The following is a 14,655-nucleotide window of genomic DNA, read 5'->3' on the forward strand; positions in this document are numbered from 1 at the left end:
CTAAATCGAAAATAATTTCGCGTTAGAATCAGTTCTCAAGTTTTCAAGCACAAAAGTACCGTTTTTCCCAGTTTTTCGGCCTTTTCCTAATTTTGGATATCAGTTTTGTTCCAACTTCCCCAACGCAACTGTGTTAAACATATTTCTGACATGATGTCAGATCTCCCATCGGACGCGTCCCAGGTGGCGGATAGGGGGAGCTAAGCATGGTCTTTTTTGCCCTAACGGCCAACGAAAATCCCCTAGTCGCAAAGATCCATCTAGGAAGGCTTTTGTTCAGAGGCGCGCCGCCTTGCGTCTAGTCGAGCGACTTTTAATTAAGTCGGTCGATACGCTAACCACGGACGAAAAATCGTCCCAAGATTAGGCTAAAGCCCTACTGGCTCAGCCGGAGTGTTCTGACCCTCCTACAACCTCAGATGCAGCGGACCAAGCTAAAACTGCAGGGCCTAAACCGCAGCCGAAGACTAAACGTCAGAAGCAGTCTGAGACTCGTATAGTCAATAGACCCTATAGCGAAGTTGCCAAAAACCCGCTAGTTAGGGCCATTCTTGACAAATGTGTCAACGAGGGAGCTATCTCCCAGGACAAATGGGTGATAATTCGTCAAAAAATGCTAGAGGTGTACTGGAAAATTCTCAAAGAGAATCCCGGTCCATCTCCGCAAAATGATGATGCTGACTGGTATCAAGGCCACATAAAACTGCTGGCGTGCACGAACGAGCGCTCAGCAAATTTTTATGCACAAAAGTAGCAATTTTTCGTGGTTTTCAACCCTTTTTTACCCCTTCTAGGCAATTTTTGGAAAGTAATATAGCCTATTGACGCTTCATATGTCTTTCTATGTTCCAAAATTAAAGAAAATCGGTTCATCAGTTTAGGCGTGATTGACGCACTAACAAATAAACAAGCAAACAAATAAATAAGAAAACAAATAAACAAACTTACAAAGAAATTTATAATATATATTAGGATTGTTTAAGTACCAAGGAAATAAGGGTTTAATAATAACTAACAGGAACTTTTTATATTCTGTAACCTTTACAAATGAAAATAATACAATATAAAGATGTCCTTCCACATCTAAGGGTCGAAATATATACCTTTAGGTGTAGTAAAAACACTTCGAATTGCATTTTATGTGGTATTGTAGTTCTTCAACATAGAATAATGAATGATGCCAGGGTACCAACATGTTTATCGTTTCCTGTTAGTTCTTAAATTTTGAATTTATCACACAAATAAGCTAGTTTATTTGCCTTATCAGTAAATAAATTAATCTTCGTTAAAGACTGTTAGTAGATCATTTAATAAAAACAAAAATCCCATTTACCCGCTATTTTATTTTTATTTATCTTATACAGCGATATTTAAAATTAGTCACTTTTTAACTCCTGATGCTTTGCAAAAACATAATTTTTTTAATCGTTGTAAATTTATGAAATTTTATAAAAGTACCATAATAACAAATAATTATACTTTTTTATTCGTTAAATTTAAATCATCCAAAAATAGGATATTTGTTAGTCCTTTGCTCCATTAAAGTAATAATATTTAAAATTTGGTACCTTTAGGATATTTCAAACATTTGGTATCTTTAGGATATTTCATACCCGTTTTTATCCCCTTTGGGTGGGCTTCCAAAATATGCCCAAATATTTCCGATACTATAAAAAGGCATAGTTGCTTTAGTTCAAGTTTTCAAAACGATATATCCTATAATACCTTCCAAGGATAGATCTACCAACGTTCCAAATTTCAAGAAAGTCGGTTCAGCCGTTTAGGCGTGATTGATTTGTGCTAAAATGTATCATAATACTAGTGATTAGAGGTGAGTTACTGACGTTTAAGTGTTTTTCAGAAACTAAATTTTGAATGGAACTAGGGTCAAATAAGGTCCAGTCGTTATGAAAATCGGTATAAATGTTTTGGCTTAAAAACATTTTAGAACTGCCGATTTTTGAAGAGATAGTATTATAATTAACAGAATTATGAGCTAAAAAGTGATATTTTCGGGTCCGTTTGAATGGCGGCGAGGTGTTAAAATAGACCGATTTCAAAAATTTTCAACAGTCTTCGTCTTTGGCGCTACAAAAGATCATATACCATTGAATATTGTTGAATTATCTTCAAAAATGCAGAAGTTATAAGGGTTTTATTTTTTCAGTCGTGGTTTACCTTTTCATGGAATTGTCCATATGATAATTAATATTAGATGCACCTATTGCAGCCTGAACTACCAAGCAACCAAGTTAAAACAATTCATCTACAACCGTTGTCAAACGTTCCTTCACAATGAGATTAATGGTCTTCATGAGCACTGAAGTCAAGGCTATTGGGCGAAAATTTATATAAACAGTTAGATCCTTGTCCCTTTTGGGAATAGTAACAATCCGAATGTACCTCCACGATGACCTCCATGATACCATTACAAAAGAAAATATTGGTTGCAACAAGTAATGAGTCATGAGAATATGAGGATAAAGATTTTTAACATTGCATACGCCACACGATCACAACCACCCGCAGAATTGACCTAACTACTATCAAGCAGTGCATCCTGTAAAAATCGCAATGTATATTATCCGGAACCTGATCCCTCAAATGCCCCAGGAAGGGGAAAATGTTACCATCATCCCAAAAGGAAGTCTGGGAACTGGCAGAGTTATTCACACCATTAACAAATTTCCAAGGACTCCTGGTATTCGGTTGTAAGTTCAATTCCTCCGAAAGAAGTCTTCGTTTCGATAGGAAAGAAACAGGTCGTGAAGATGAGGATTCAATATTCATTATTATAGAATATTGATGGCTGCCGCCCAACCATACTGGATCAGTTCTCCATGTAATTGTAAAATTACAATTTAAAAAACTAAGATCCAAAACTGTTCCCCTCCTTGATAGATTAGGGAGAAAGGTCGGAAAACCATCATTGAGACGGCCCTGGGAGAGTCATGGTAGACATCGCAGTGAGTTGATTATCCCCAGCAATGATAACATTATTAAAACTGGCTACAAAATCTAACAAACTACATAACTTAGAACGACAAGTATCAATACGACAATAATATTGGGCGAGAGACAGACAGAAACAAGAATTAGGATATGTTTGAAATTCAAGGTCCTAAAAATCAAAATATACAAATCTGTGTTAAAAGAAATTCTAGAGACACGTATTCCTTTCCTGACCGCTATGGTACATCCACCATAACAACCAGACCTGGTCTTACAAAAAATATTAAAGTTCAAAATGTCAATGTCCTAGTCTAGGTTTAACTAGGTTTAACTAAATAAAAGTCTTCTTCATCACAGTTTTACTCACTTCCTTGTCCTGTCAAGAACTTCCGCACATTTAGAATTCGATTAAACTCCTCCCAAGCAGAGAAATTCTTATCAAATCCATCAAAAGAATTGCAACATAGCTGTTATACATCTCTTTCCTAGACAAGCGTTTCAAAGTCATTATCTTCAAAATGTCATATTTATCGAATGTATAGTATATCTAATACTGGAGTGTTCAACACTCGCTAACAACTACGATCCTCTTGAGGGAGAATCACACGACTGACCACCTGCAATGTCAGGCATAGATAACGTACGTCCGTCGATATTGCAATCCGTAACAGCCGAGACACCTTCACGAGAATACTCACCAGATTTTTCCAAATTGCCAATTGACAAAGCCTTTTTGACTGTCGTGTTTACAGCACGTTCTCATCAACAGCTTTCCTCTTCAAGGAGAATGGAAATTATTCTAATCCATTTTCTTTTACAAAATCATTAAAAGGACCTATTATGTCCTGCAGAGGCTGAAGAAACCTCCTCACATATCCTGTATTACTATCAAAAAACACCTTGATCATATTCTATCTGACAACTCTTATCAACGTGGAATTTCCACAAAAGCTAGTATTTAAAAATGGCGTCGAAAAAGCATACTAAAGAAAAGGTTCTCTAGAACATAACCTATCACTTCGAATAACAAAATGGAAGTCTCCCAAAAATTATATATATATTTTTTTAATTCTACTTAAATGCAAATAGAAACACGATATCGGTATTAAAATTGGTATAATATCGGATACCGTTATGATAACGGTATTGTATATCATACAGATAAACTTCGTTCGATATCGACATCAATACCGGCATTCAATTTTAAATATTGATATTAATAACGGTATCGGTTGCCAAAGTAAAGTTAAATACCTTTTATTTAATACATATACAAATAATTAAATTCTAACAGGTAATTTTTGTGAAAATTTTGTATATAACGCATTTTATTGATAAATACTAAATAAAATGTTGTGTTTTCGGTTATAACATTGTCATAAAGTGTATTGAATTTTAAATTAAAAAAATAATTAAAAAGTTTTACCTTATCATTTTTACTGCATGGTGTAAACCACATTTTCATGAATACTTCTGTAACCAGTTTTTGAATTCCTTCTTCGTCATTTACTCTTCTTATCATTTTGACGCATATTTCCGGTATTTTCTTAAAATCTGGATATTCTATGCATATATCACGAAGAATTTTAATAACACGTTTTCGCACCGATACGCCAGTATCCTAAATTAAAGATTAAATATTTACATACGTCTCGCGAATAATTGATATTTAATATATACCAGTATTCTGGTGGATAACATATCATAATACTGATCTATTAACTCTTCGTTACTTAGAACAAATTTTCCGACTAAATCTACTGCGGCTTCACGCACAGATATTGCAGCATCTAAAAATTTTTGATTAACTCCCATTTGCATATCTTTCCTTTTCAGTACAAAAGGATCCACTTCAACTATATTTGCTAAGCATTTCATTGCACGAGTTCTTACTGCTATTGAGGGCTCACTTAAAAAATAACAAAGTAAAATATATTAAAAATTAGATATACGTAAATCTGAAACTTACTTAACGACCAATATTATTTTTTTAAGATAACCATCAAACGACTGACTAAAAGGCCGTTTTGTTGCCAAATATTGTGCGATAAGGTGCGCATTATTGTAGTCAATGTAAGTTTTAATATGTTGTGATGTATGATTAATATCACTGGACGCAGAGTATGGTTTAATATTATTTATTAAATAATGTTTTCGTTCTTCTAAAATATTGAATATTTCCAAATTTAGTTCTTGATCTATAATACCAGAATTACGATTATTTGTGTTATCAGCGATGTTATCATCTCCACTTTCGTTACAACTTTCACTTTCAGATGATTCTGATGATCCACCTATAAAATAAAAATAATATTATTAAACACTTTTACCATCAAAATTATAGATTTTCAAATTTAGTGTTTTAAAAAAAAAAATATTTTTACTCTAAACAAATTTACTATCGTGAAAATGGCATATACATGTATAAGTTACGTCATTCCATCTCTAATTTACATTTTATACATACAACTCTGTGCGTTTTATTTTTTGTTGGGAGCAAGTACTTTTTTTAAATAAATGCCTATATATGTTTTATCATAATAATATTCTTTTTATTATGGTTTACAACACAACTCTTCTTTATTTAAAATTTTATTACATATTTGCTATTATCAAAAATTTTAAATTGAAATTTTTTACAACTTTTATGAAAAAAATACAACTCATGAAAAGCAGTTGTAACAAATTAAAACATAAAGTATACAATTCAATTTCTTAAAATAAATTTTGAATAAAAAATTGTATTAAATTTCTTTAATTGTCTTAAATTTTTTTAAACATGGGTTTCAAACGATTTTATAAAATTTCGTAAACTTTTTACTTAAATTTATTACAAAATATTAACTGAAATTAGTTGTATAAAGTTTTGTTCAAATCCTTTGTTCATAAAGAAATTTTATTATTACTTTTTAAAAATGTCATATGTATAATATTTCCTTTTTTATTTATTTTTTCTTTTACCTTTCTTTTTCTTAATTTTTTATGGTTTCAGTAAAACTAAAGTTTTGTTGTATTCTTATATGCGTTGCTTAACTTTCGAGATGCAAAAACATTACTTTCTTGAAATGTTTTACTGAATATTATATTATTTAAGCTGGCTACAGCTTAACATTTTTAATTTAAGTAAAAGTTATCCTCAAATTATTAAATATTTTTTGTAAAATTATGAAGAAACTCGCGCTTCAACATATTCCGCAGTTAAAAATTCTTTAAAATTTCAAATATTAATTTAGATTGTTAATTTAGTCTTAAGAGATTTATGTGTTATTAGAATAATTTTAATACAAATGGATTGCGGTAGGTTAGTGGTTAGTGTTCTAATCTGGTGGTGAGTTCGATTCCCACCTGAGCCACTGGTTAAGGAGCGCACAACTGGACCCGATAGAGGCTTAGGTGTATTTCTTCGAACTTGATGTATATATGTTAGGGTTGCCGGATTCCGATTACAATTGGGTTATAAAAGGCTGGACAAAAAATACTAAGAAAATGTTAATTTTGGTTTTGTGTAAATAATTTCACAGTAATACTCAAAAAAATGCAGGGGTTCTCATATACCAACTCCGTTTTGTTGTTGTCCATAGAGTACGAACATATTTTTAGTTTTCCCCGATCACTTCCTTAACTTAGTTTTTAAAGTTAAAAAGCCCAAAGTTGAAGTTGCTGATGTTCCCACCGAAAATGAAAATTTAGTTCATACTATGATACAATTTATCAAAATTTTTGTCTTGACGTTAATATTTGGTGACCAAAGGATAAAAACGTCCTTTAAGGGTTTTATATTTTTTTCACATTTTTGGCTAATAAACCATATGCAAATTTAGTATAATATCAAAAGGGGTTTGGAGACGAATGACATAACAACTCAAAAATTATGACAAATGTCGTAATTTTTCGGAAAAAGTGTAAGTTTTTCAAATTTTTAAGTACATAGAATTATATAATGTAATTAATTGAAATTGTTACATTATGAACCTCACACAATTTCACCGAAATGGTTTTTTTCTGTTTTTCGTATTTTATTTTAATGTTTTAGAGACAACAGACTTTTTAATATTTTAGACTCTATTTTGTCCCAGGTCCCTGCTAGCTATATGTACATTAGCATAGCTTTACAATGATATATAACACTTAATGGTTTCATTCTATTATCAATCAAATTTTCCAGTTTAACTCAAATATTAACATAATTTATACCAAACATCTACTTATTTGTTAGGTTTGATTTGTAAATTACAGTTTCTATGTTATTGTTTAGTGCGCAACGTTTTGGTGGCATACACTGCTTTCAATAAATTAAAATAATATTTGATCTAGATCAAGGACAGACATATACTACATTTTGCACTTGTGTAAATGAAAGAGCGAAAAAAAGAAATGAGAAATCATTGTACTCTCATCTCCACAAAAATTCATATATGAAAAACTGAAATTTAGAAATAATATTAATAGTTTTTAAGTTTAAAAGTGGCAAATATTTGCCTTGTTTTGCACATATTTATTTTAAATATTAAAATATAAAATACAAATTTGAGCTTTTTAACTATATTTTTAATTAAATATATACATATTAAATATACAGTGTCTCTCATAAGTATTCGAATTTAGGTATAATATGAAAAGAAACCAAATTTAATAACATATTTTGTATGAAAAATTAATAAATAAATTTGTTAAATTCACTAGACAGTCCTTAGCTTTGATGATACGCTTTTTGAAACTTTAAAAATTCACATTTACTTAAATTAATTTAGCTTTATTTAAAAAAAAGTCCATAAAATTACCTCACAAAAGTACACGAATTTTTTCTGTATTTCATATTTGACTACATTATACGAAACACAAAAATTAGAAACGAATGTTTTTTTTGCTAAAAATTGTTTTAAGGGGTAACTATCAACCGAATCGATATAATTTTGGATCATTTGGTCCACAATTTGGGGGTATTTGTACCATTTTTTATGTAATATCATTAAAATGGCGTTTTTTTTTTTGCAATATTTGTATTTTTTTCTCCTTTTTCCCGGAGATAAAACCAAAATTTGATATTGGGATTTAATATACCCTTTGGGGCATCTAAAAATAATATTTTTTATTACAATAATCTGTATTTAAACGTTCCAAGATATATTATTGGAATCATTCTTCTATCGCTAATTCAATTTACTGGAACTCAAGTCCATTTTTAAAATACTAGGGTCAAACATTTTCGGGGAAACTTGTCTTCTATATATTGTTTTAGATATCAGCTGTTATACATTTAAAGTTTTCAATATATTGTGGAAGTTTATAACTCCAAAGCATGCCTCGAAGAAACGCCATTCAATATAATGGAATCATTATTTTTATAACCAATGGCCTCTAGGCTGAATGTCACCATATCATTATGGTCTAACTCAAAAATATTCATATCTGTTTAAATATTATCTACTATGATCAAAATAAGACCAAAATTTTTTACATACAGTATTGTTGTAATGGGCAACATAATCGTGAATGTTATGAGTAGTAAAAACTAAAATCTACTGTATAGGATGACGTTTTGGTAAGGCATGTTGTACACCGCTACGATGTCTTGAAAATTTAAAATATATTAATGCTAATATCTACAATTATATATACTAGGGGACTTAAGATCCAGATAATTCAATTAGAAACAGAAGAACGATACCAAAAATATATCATGGAATGTTTAAAAACAAATCCTTATAACAAAGATTATTATTTTTAGATACCTGAAGGAATCTATTAAATCCCAATATTAAATTTTGGTTTTATCTCTGGAAAAAGAGAAAAAAATGCAAATATGGTCAAAAATCGTAATTTTTGATATTATATGAAAATATGGTACAAATACTCCAAAATTGTGGACCAAATGATCCAAAAATATATCCATTCGGTTGATAGTTACCCCTTAAAACAATTTTTAGCAAAAAAACATTCGATTCTAATTTTTATGTTTCGTATAATATAGTCAAATATGAAATACAGAAAAAATTCGTATACTTTTGTGAGGTAATTTTATGGACTTTTTTAAATAAAGCTAAATTAATTAAAGTAAATGTGAATTTTTAAAGTTTCAAAAAGCGTGATATCAAAGCTAAGGACTGTCTAGAGAATTTAACAAATTAATTTATTTTGCATACAAAATATGTTATTAAATTTAGTTTCTTTTTATATTATACCTAAATTCGAATACTTATGAGAGACACTGTATACACTGAAAATAATCCATGCCAAATATACATGAAAAATGTTGTACATTGTACGAAATGCTTCGTGGTTTCGCACCACGAAATTCTTTCGTAATATATACGAAATTGTACGAAATATTTTAGTAAAATGCAAAATAATTTTATATAATTTTAGAAAAAAATTTGTTCATTTTGCGATTTTTTTAAAGACAAATATTTTAGTTCTTTTAAAATAATTATTGTAAATTTAGAAAAAGATTGCGAATAAAAAAAAAACAAATTTTTTATGTTTTTTAAATTAAATTTTACAGGAAATTAGGCAGCTAATTTCCTGCAAATTAAAAATTACGTTTAATTTAACTCCCTTAAAATTACGAAAATAACAAAAAAATCGTAACAAAATCATTTTTTTGTAAAACCAAAAATAATTCTTGTATATTACTAAATAATCTTGTTACGAAAAAAATTCGTTACTTTCGTTAAATATTACATGCCTAAACGAAATTATTTTTGTAAAAGAAAACAAAGTTTCTTAATATATACGAAAAAAGATATTACGACAGGTTTCGTACTTTCGTAAAATTAGAAAAGGGGTTGATTAAATGATATTTCGTATTATACACGAAATTTTCGTATATATTACGAAAAAAGTAGTTACGAAATTTTTTTTCGTAAAGTTAAGCATGGATTATTTTCAGTGTACATATATAATAATTACACATTTTGATTAATTATTATAATTTGCAAATTATGTTGAAAGAAAAAACATATCAAAAAGTTAATAATTCTAAAAACTACTAAATATGTAGTATAGATGCTAAAAAAGTACAACAATAATTAGTATTACCCATCCCTTTAATAATATAATTAAGTTAACTTTCATTGCAAAAGCTAACATGAGACTGAATTGTATTTTTATGCATGTGAGAAGTCTGTGTAAATTTAGTAACGGCCAAAATATAGTGGTATAGCAGTTGTCGATCCTGGATCTAGATTGAATTTTGGAAAACGGAAAAAATCGTTTCAGTAGATTTTATTGATTATCATTGTGTATTTATTTTAACGAATTATATTAAATTAATCTATGTTTAAATGTCAAAAATCTGAAAATTTTACGAAAAATTAGAAAATTTCGATTACTTTTACTGTACTAAAATTGTATATCTTTCCTTTGGAAGAAATATAAAAAAAATAATAAAAACCTCAAAAAGGACCTTTCTGCCGTTTGATCCAGCTCGCCAAATATTGATTCCAGGACTAACATTTTGAGAAAAGCTATCTTGTAATCAATTAAACTTTAATTTTAGTCTGGAACATCGTTCCAAGTATGGAAAGCAGCAATTTAGATGCCGGCCTTTCAGGCTAATTTACTGTTAAAAGTAAGTCGTGTATAAAATTCTCAAAGAGTGGTCGAAAATCTGTTTCATTTGACCGAGATTTACATTTATTAAAAAAAGTTGTGAGAAAATTTCCTCCAATGCTTATTGCTACATCTTTTTATATCTTTCCTTCGTAAGAAATATAAAAAAATAAAAACCTCAAAAAAAGGACCTTTTCATCCTTTGATCTAGCTCACCAAAAATTAATAATTAATTTTGAGAAAAGCTATTTTGTAATCAATTAACCTTTAATTTTAGTCTGGAACATCGACACCTTATTAAACCTCCATACAAACCAAAGCAACCATAATACATATACATACACTGAAAATAATCCATGCTTAACTTTACGAAAAAAATTTTGTAACTATTTTTTTCGTAATATATAAGAAAATTTCGTGTATAATACGAATTTTTTTTTTTAAACAACCCCTTTTCTAATTTTACGAAAGTACGAAAACCTGTCGTAATATCTTTTTTCGTATAAATTAAGAAACTTTGTTTTCTTTTTTTCAATTTTTTTTTTTCAATTTTAAATTCTTTATTTCAATAACCTAGCCTATATAGGCCATAATCGGTTATAAATTTCTACTTATGAATAGTTTACATAAAAATGATTTTTTTTTTTCATATTTAAAATTATGATTTAAATAAAAGTAATAAATTAAATTAAATAAAAAGTAAAAATTGATATACTACAATATTAAAATACCTCATAGCCAAAACGTAAATACATTCAATTCCACTTTTAGTGGAATTTACAAAAATAGTTTCTTTAAGGCATGTAATATTTAACGAAAGTAACGAATTTTTTTCTTAACAAGATTATTTAGTAATATACAAGAATTATTTTTGAGTTTACAAAAAATATTTTGTTACGATTTTTTTTGTTATTTTCGTAATTTTAAGGGAGTTAAAATAAACGTAATTTTTAATTTACAGGATATTAGGCAGCTAATTTTTATGTTTAAAAAAAAAAAAAAAAACATAAAAAACATAAAAAAAATTTTTTTAATTCGCAATCTTTTCCTAAATTTACAATAATTGTTTTAAAAGAACTAAAATATTTGATTAAAAAAATCGTAAAATGAACAAATTTTTTTTCTAAAATTATATAAAATTATTTTGCATTTTTCTAAAATATTTCGTACAATTTCGTATATATTACGAAAGAATTTCGTGGTGGGAAACCACGAAGCATTTCGTACATTTTTCGTGTATATTAGGCATGGATTATTTTCAGTGCATGTATTATTAATAGAGTCCGACCGAATTCAAAACTTCGTTCGGTACCGAACACGGAAAATGTGAATGTTCGGCCGAACTTGAACTTTGTTCGGTTTTCAAAGTTTGGCGAACACGAACTTTTTTCTTCAATGAAAAACGCATTTATGATTAAAAAGTAATAAATTTATAATATAACTAAAATATGAACATCCGGAAGATTTTTTTGCTTTAATTACCATTGCTAATTAAAGCAATGGTGTCAATTATCAACTAATTCCGAATTCCAGAGTGATAATTTTCTAATAACAAATCATTTTTGTGAAATGCATACAGTGTCTCTCATAAGTATTCGAATTCAGGTATAATATGAAACGAAACCAAATTTAATAACATATCTTGTATGCAAAATTAATAAATTAATTTGTTAAATTATCTAGACAGTCCTTCCGATTGGAACAACTACAAAGTGAGTTTCAATAAGTATAAGGGAGTGATCAAAAGAGCAAAACAGATATCATGGAGGAACTACTGTGAATCTGTTGGCAACGTAAATGAGATGTCTAGGTTCCGTAGAATTTTAGCCAAAGACCCCAAGGCCTTAGGTTACATTCAGCGGGAAGACAACTCGTGGACGGAGTCCAGCTCAGAGACACTCTCTTTGCTTATGGAAACTCACTTCCCAGGTTGTGCTGATATAGATGATAGGGACTCAAGTCAGGGGGTCCAAGGACCTGGGGCTTCTAGTTATTCATCTGGTCATATTGATGAAATAGTCACTAGGGACAAACTGGGCTGGGCGGTGAACACTTTTGACCCATATAAATCACAGGGTCCGGATGGTGTTTTTCCGGCCACGCTCTCTAATAGTCCTGAAGACGCATTGGCACTTCTAGCTGATATTTTCAAGAGGTGTCTCCTCACGGGATACCTTCCAAGAAGGTGGAGAGAGGTTAGGGTAATCTTTATTCCTAAGGCCGGTAGGGCATGCCACTCGAAACCTAAGGATTTCAGGCCTATCAGCTTATCGTCTTTTTTACTGAAGACTTTAGAACGTCTGATAGATCTTTATCTCAGGAGCAATATAGATACCCGTCTTATTAGCAATGCTCAACATGCCTACCTAAAGGGTAAGTCGGTTGAGAGTGCGTTACATGAAGTGGTTGGTTGTATTGAGCACGGTCTAGAGCATAGGGAATATACTCTAGCCACGTTTCTAGACATAGAGGGCGCCTTTAACAACATTAAAATAGAGGCCATCAGAGAGTCGTTAGTCGTACTCGGAGTTCAGGATTTCCTAGTGAGTTGGATAGTATCGATGCTTGATAGCAGAATTATCAACTCAACCTTAGGGGATGATAGGATTCGTAAACGAGTTACCAGGGGTACACCACAAGGAGGAGTGTTATCTCCCCTACTATGGTTACTGGCGGTCAACTCTATCCTAAGGATCTTTGAATCTAAAGGTAGGAAGATAGTCGCTTATGCGGATGACGTGGTGCTACTGGTCAAAGGTAAATTTCTCCCGACGATAAGTGAGGTCATGCAGTCAGCACTAAGTGATCTATCAACCTGGGCAAACAGGAATGGGTTGGGTGTGAATCCATCTAAGACGGAGCTAGTACTTTTCACTAGGAAATATAAAGTTGAGAGTTTTAGCTTGCCGAGATTAGACGGCGTTGAACTGAAATTATCAGAAGGAGCCTAGTATCTAGGGACCTTCCTCGACCAAAAAATGTCTTGGAAGAAGAATATACAGAAACGGCTTAAAAAGGGGCTCAATGCCTATTACACGTGCAGAAACTCTATTGGTAAGAATTGGGGTTTGCGACCAGACATGGTAAATTGGATTTATACATCGGTAGTAAGGCCCATCATTACCTATGGTTGTACTGTGTGGTGGGTAGGAATGAGGAAATGCAGCTACAGATTAATACTCAGTAAGGCTCAAAGGTGTGCTTCTATCGGCATAACAGGTGCCAGGGGCAGTACACCGCAAGCAGCATTGGATATTATTCTGAATCTGCTCCCAATTGAGAAATATGTTGAGAGTGTAGCAGCTAGGAACTTATTCAGACTGTTTGAATCAGCTCTAGTAAGACCAAAGCGGGTAGGCCACACTAGAATACTGTACGAGGCAGGTCTAACAGGAATTGAGGGAAGTACGGAGGGTATTTCTGATCATTTGGTTACGACCCTGGACTTCGGAGTAACACCTTCAATAGTGATTCCTAGTAGGGATGAGTGGGAAGGATCCGAAGTACTGTTTGAGGGGTGTGCAGTTTTCACTGACGGATCCAAGATGGACTCTGGCACAGGTGCCGGGGTTTATTTGGTAGACAACAATATAAGAGTGTCCTACAGACTTCCGGATGAATGTAGCGTTTTTCAAGCGGAAATCCTGGCTATATGGAAATCCGTGGAAATTATTAAGACACACATTACTAGGGGGTCGGAAGTGACGATTTACGTTGATAGTCAGGCAGCTCTTAAAGCTTTGCAGTGTAAAACGTTGCATTCTAGCTTGGTAAATAGCTGCAAAAAGGACCTGGAAGGGTTAGTCAGGTTATACACATTCAGGCTGTGTTGGGTACCGGGACACTGTGACATACAGGGCAATGAGATTGCAGATGAATTGGCCCGACAGGGCTCGGATCTGGAGCTCGGTAGAAGAGTCAACTCGGTAAAACCCCCCATTTGTCATTACTATAGACTAATTTCCGAATACTTCAAAAAAACCACCAACCAATCCTGGTACAGTAGACTGGATTGTAGGGTTTCTAGGACACTATGACCGAAGTTAAATGCAAAAGCAACCAGAATGCTATTAGGATTGGACAGGAAGAGTACAAGGATTTTAGTAGGGGTAATAACCGGACACTGCTCAATTGGAGCCTTTAGGGGTGATG

At 31.5% G+C, this 14,655-nt stretch overlaps 1 protein-coding gene across 1 annotated transcript in view; it reads right to left on the minus strand.

Annotated features, from left to right (window-relative positions):
- Window positions 1-14,655, minus strand: part of LOC111684819 (nipped-B protein) — a 193,100-nt gene that overhangs the window by 127,974 nt on the left and 50,471 nt on the right. The window contains exons 9-11 of the mRNA XM_046956292.1: window positions 4,922-5,246; window positions 4,633-4,861; window positions 4,379-4,573 (exon numbers count right to left, since the gene is read on the minus strand). Of these exons, the coding sequence (XP_046812248.1) occupies window positions 4,379-4,573; window positions 4,633-4,861; window positions 4,922-5,246 (749 nt within the window). The remainder of the gene's footprint in view (window positions 1-4,378; window positions 4,574-4,632; window positions 4,862-4,921; window positions 5,247-14,655) is intronic.

The sequence above is a fragment of the Lucilia cuprina genome, chromosome 2 (assembly GCF_022045245.1).
Source record: "Lucilia cuprina isolate Lc7/37 chromosome 2, ASM2204524v1, whole genome shotgun sequence".
Taxonomy (NCBI): domain Eukaryota; kingdom Metazoa; phylum Arthropoda; class Insecta; order Diptera; family Calliphoridae; genus Lucilia; species Lucilia cuprina.